General features: G+C 37.3%; 1 protein-coding gene across 2 annotated transcripts in view; it reads left to right on the top strand.

The window, feature by feature from the left end:
• The window catches only part of stk26 (serine/threonine protein kinase 26), a 43,034-nt gene that overhangs the window by 23,593 nt on the left and 14,673 nt on the right, over window positions 1-4,768 (top strand). For both annotated transcript variants that reach the window (XM_053343788.1, XM_053343787.1), the window contains exons 4-6: window positions 526-582; window positions 1,751-1,859; window positions 3,034-3,191. In XM_053343788.1, coding sequence (XP_053199763.1) covers window positions 526-582; window positions 1,751-1,859; window positions 3,034-3,191 — 324 coding nt within the window. The remainder of the gene's footprint in view (window positions 1-525; window positions 583-1,750; window positions 1,860-3,033; window positions 3,192-4,768) is intronic.

Below are 4,768 nucleotides of genomic sequence, written 5' to 3'. Positions count from 1 at the left end.
ACCCTCCTGTTGTCCTCGAGTCAAGGAAGGAAGGACAGGAAGGGAGGAAAGGAGGAAGGAAAGGGTAGGAGGGAGGAAGAAGGAAGGAAAGGAGGAAGGAGAGGAGAGGAGAGAGGAAGGAAGGGAGGAAAGGAGGGAGGAAGAAGGAAGGAAAGGAGGGAGGAAGGAAGGAATGAAGAAGGAAGGAAGGAAAGGAAAGAAAGAAGGACAGAGGAAAGAAGGAAGAGAGGAATGAAGAAGGAAAGAAAGAAGGACAGAGGAAAGAAGGAAGAGAGGAAGGAAAGGAAGAAGGGAGGAAAGAGAGATGAAGGAAAGAAAGAGAGAAGGAGGGAGGGAGGAAGGAAGGAACAGTCAAAACAGACGGGGTCAATTTGACCCGGGAGGACGACAGGAAGGTTAAGAGAACTTTTTGTAAGGTTTCTACATCATTGGACATTTTAATTGAAGTCTTAAAAGGAATTAGACTTTAAATAAATAAATATATTTCTCTTCCAAACTAAAGGAGACTGTTTCTCTCTCTTTCAGGGCAGTAAACTATGGATCATCATGGAGTATCTCGGTGGAGGATCTGCACTCGACTTGGTGAGTGTTAAAGCAGTTTTCAATCATATTTATTTCTCTAATTCATTAAACTACTCTATCACTGTGTACCGAGATAATAAGATGACATTAGGTTATAGCTGCACACTTAGGTAATGAAATGACAAATGTGAAAGCAGGGGTGTCAAACATGCGGTCCGTGAGCCAGAACTGGCCCGCCGAGGGGTGCAGTCCGGCCCACTTTCTTTCCTGTGTTCTTTTCCTTCCTTCCATCTTTCCTTCCTACCTTCCTATTTTCCTTCCTTCCTTCCGTCTGTCCTTCCTACCTTCCATCTGTCCTTCCTACCTTCCTTTTTTCCTGTCTTCCATTCTTCCTTCTGTCCTTCCTTCCATGTGTCTTTCCTACCTTTCTCCCTCCTTCTTTCTTTTTGCCTGTCTTTCCTTCCTTCCCTTCTTATTTCCTTCCTTTCTTCCCTCACTTTCTTCCATCTGTCCTTCCTTTCTTTCTTCCTTCCTTCCTTCCTTCCATCTGCCCTTCTTACCTTTCTTCCCTCCTTCCTTTTGCCTGTCTTTCCTTCCTTCCCTTCTTATTTCCTACCTTTCTTCCCTCGCTTTCTTCCATCTGTCCTTCCTTCCATCTGTCCTTTCTACCTTCCTTTTATCCTTCCGTTCTTCCTGCCATCTGTCCTTCCTCCCTTTCTTCCTTCTGTCCTTCCTTCCATCTGTCCTTCCTTCCTTCCATCCCTCCCTTCATCTTTTTAATGATCCGGCCCACATGACACCACTGGTTTAAAGTGTCTTCCAAATCACCACTTTGGAAGATTAAAGTCATAGTTTTAAATAATAACAATGATCATTTTGGTACATTTCCTGCTAAATTCATGATATATTTTCTATTTTAATCCAAAGAAATAAACAGAAAAATGAATTTGGGTTCAGTACATTCTTTCTAGGGAGGTTGCTGTTCTTTTTTTTTTTTTTTTTTTTTTTTTTTTTTTTTTTTTAATGGTTAAGTTTAAAGAGCCTCAGTAAGCTCATACCACAGCTTTTAAGTACTGTTATGTCTCTGGTTAACAGTCATTCATGCCTCATTTGCTCTGTTTAGACTTGTCTTGAATGAAACTAAATAAGGTGTGTTCCTGCATAACGCCTCGGGCATGTGTGTGTGTCATCACTTGACATTTTTGTGTGTGTGTGTGTGTGTGTGTAGCTTCGGGCGGGTCCGTTTGATGAATCCCAGATTGCCACCATGCTGAAGGAGATCCTGAAGGGGCTCGACTACCTGCACTCCGAGAAGAAGATCCACAGAGACATCAAAGGTACAAATGGGATTAGAAAGTACACACACACACACACACACACACACACACACACACACACAGTGCCTCATCAGCTGGTTAGTACTACTACTGATTTAGTGTGGTGCTTTTATAAAATTGGGGGATTTATAAGACATATTTTTAAACAAAGAATAGTTAAAAATGCTGCAGAAGAAGCCGAAATAACCTTACTTGTATTTCTTTGTGTGGGTCAATCTCCAAAAACACTACATTTCCCATAATGCAACTTGGTAGCAGCTTTCATGAGACCAACCCTCCCTCCCTGGTTAATGCTCACATCCTCCAGTTTGTGAGGCTAAAAAAGGTTAAAGAATAAAAAGCTTTTGGCAATTACCTCACACTTTAGGCCTAAAGAAGAAATCATACCACTGTTTTGAAAGAACTAGTTTTACGATTTATAGATTTATAGATTTATAGATTTATAGATTCATTGATTTGTCATTTGATAGAAAAATGAATCTGCAACATCAGCTGGTTAGCGTGTGAAGCTCTGAACTGATTTAGTGTGGTGCTTTTATAAAATTGGGGGATTTATAAGACATATTAAGAGTTAGAAATGGTGCAGAAGAAGCCGAAATAACCTTACTTTTATTCCTTTGTGTGGGTCAATCTCCAAAAACACTACGTTTCCCACAATGCAACTCAGTAGCAGCTTTCATGAGACCAACCCACCCTCCCTGGTAAATGCTCACATCCTCCAGTTTGTGAGGCTAAAAAAGGTTAAAAGAATAAAAAGCACCACTTGGTAAAGAAGGGATTATACCGCTGTTTTGAAAGAACTAGTTTTACGATTTATAGATTAATAGATTTATAGATTTATAGATTTATAGATTTATAGATTCATTGATAGAAAAATTAATCTGCAACTGAGGATGCTACTTTATTTTCATTACTGTCAATTACTGTAAAATGTCAGAAAATGGTGAAAAACATTGATCAGAAAAATTCCACGTCCTCATATATCTAGTTTTTTGACAGTCCACAACACAAATATATTCACTTTACTAACATTGAAACTACAAAATATTCAGATTTGAGTGTTGGAACCAGAGAATTTGGACATTTGGACGAAGTGATGGACGTCTGACATGTCTTTTTAAAATGAAAGAAACGAGCACATGAATCAATAATGATAATAAATGATTTTCTTTAGCCGCCAACGTCCTGCTGTCGGAGCACGGTCAGGTGAAGCTGGCGGACTTCGGTGTGGCCGGTCAGCTCACGGACACGCAGATCAAGAGGGAAACCTTTGTGGGAACGCCATTCTGGATGGCTCCCGAAGTCATCCAGCAGTCGGCCTACGACTCAAAGGTCAGATACCTGTTTGATTTACTCCTTTTAAACCTTTATTAACCTACTTTCCTTTTTGAAGTGCAACCAGAATAGCTTTTAATTACGTCAGCGGTCTTGCTTTCAGCTCCAAACTTCTCCTTGACAACAGCAATTGTCCAATCTTAGCTTAGCGACCGTAATTAGGTCTGTCAAGCTTCAGATTATTTGGAGGGTCATGTGTGTCCAAAACTAAAAATATAAGGGCGTGTTTAAAAGATAAATTAATCCAGCACGATTACCAAAGTCAAGGTATATAACATATGGTCATATTTACAAAAAAAACAATACACACATCAGTTTGTGAGATTTATTTTTAAAACTGTGCACCTGCCTTCACAAAAAACATTGTCATCCACCAACGTCTTACAATAAACTAAACTGCTACATTTAGCTGGTCTTTAGAAAATAACAAAAAATTAAAAAAAAATTAAAAATAAATAAAATAAATAAATAAAAATCGCCAGAAAAAAATTGTGATTAATATAAAATTAAATAAAAATAAAATACAATAAAAAAAAAGTAAAAAAAAAAATGTGATTAATATAAAATAAAATAAAAATAAAATAAAATAAAGAAAATATTAAAAAAAATTAAATAAGTAAAAAAATAAAAATTGATTCTCGTATGAGAAAAAAAAATAAATCGAGATTAATATAAAAATAAATTTTTTTGGCCCAGCCCTATTTGATATAATGTATTAGATTCATATTTAAAATAATGTGACCCACATTACCCTAATCTACCATACCGCTAAAATCAGGGTTTAGGGTTAACGTTAGCTTGATGAAGTTTACCTGATGAAACTTATAGATTTGTGCTTATCTTAAATCATTTGTATTTCATTTGTATTTCATTTGTATTTCTGTAGTAAACATCTGTACAGAGTTATGTCAAAAAGGAAACAAAAAAAGGTCTGATGTTAATTTCCTCCTGTTTTGCAATAATACAACAAACAAGAACAATAAGAACAATGCTGCTTCTTTTTATTTTTCAAGCTCTGTCATCTTAAAAGCAGAAGTTTACTTTTTGTCTCTGTCTGTGTGTGAAGGCATGACTATAAACTATAAACTACAACTGCTGGATTTGCTGCTGTTGTCACTGTAAACTGTTGTACATGCAGCGCTAGATTAAAAAGCTTGTCTTGGCATAGCAACAGTAACTAAGGGCTCTGGGGGCTTATTTCATTCATATGTTGAATTTATTTGATAGTTTTAAAACAATTGGAGAAGAAGAAGAAGAGTTTCATTGCAGCTGTAGCTTGTTGGGTAATGTCTTTCCTCTCTCTGTGCTTCAAACACACACTTTCTTGTTGATCGTATGTGTGTGTTTGAGTATCAGTTTATTTAATTTCTCAGATTATATTCATATATTCATTTTGTTTTGTTTTAAATCTGCTCGATATCGCTCTTCAGTCCTGGTTGCTTAAAGGTCAATCCAGGTCAAAACGTGTTGAGTTTATGGCCGTGGGATTCCTCTGCTGCCCTGTTTTAACACACAGGGCTCCGGAATTTGCATGTTGCCATAGCGACCGAAGCCATGTGGATTTGTTGTTGTCT

This window comes from Scomber japonicus, chromosome 22 (genome assembly GCF_027409825.1).
Source record: "Scomber japonicus isolate fScoJap1 chromosome 22, fScoJap1.pri, whole genome shotgun sequence".
Classification (NCBI taxonomy): Eukaryota; Metazoa; Chordata; class Actinopteri; order Scombriformes; family Scombridae; genus Scomber; species Scomber japonicus.
The sequence above is the reverse complement of the archived record's forward strand: the minus strand, read 5'-3'. Positions and strand labels throughout refer to the sequence as shown.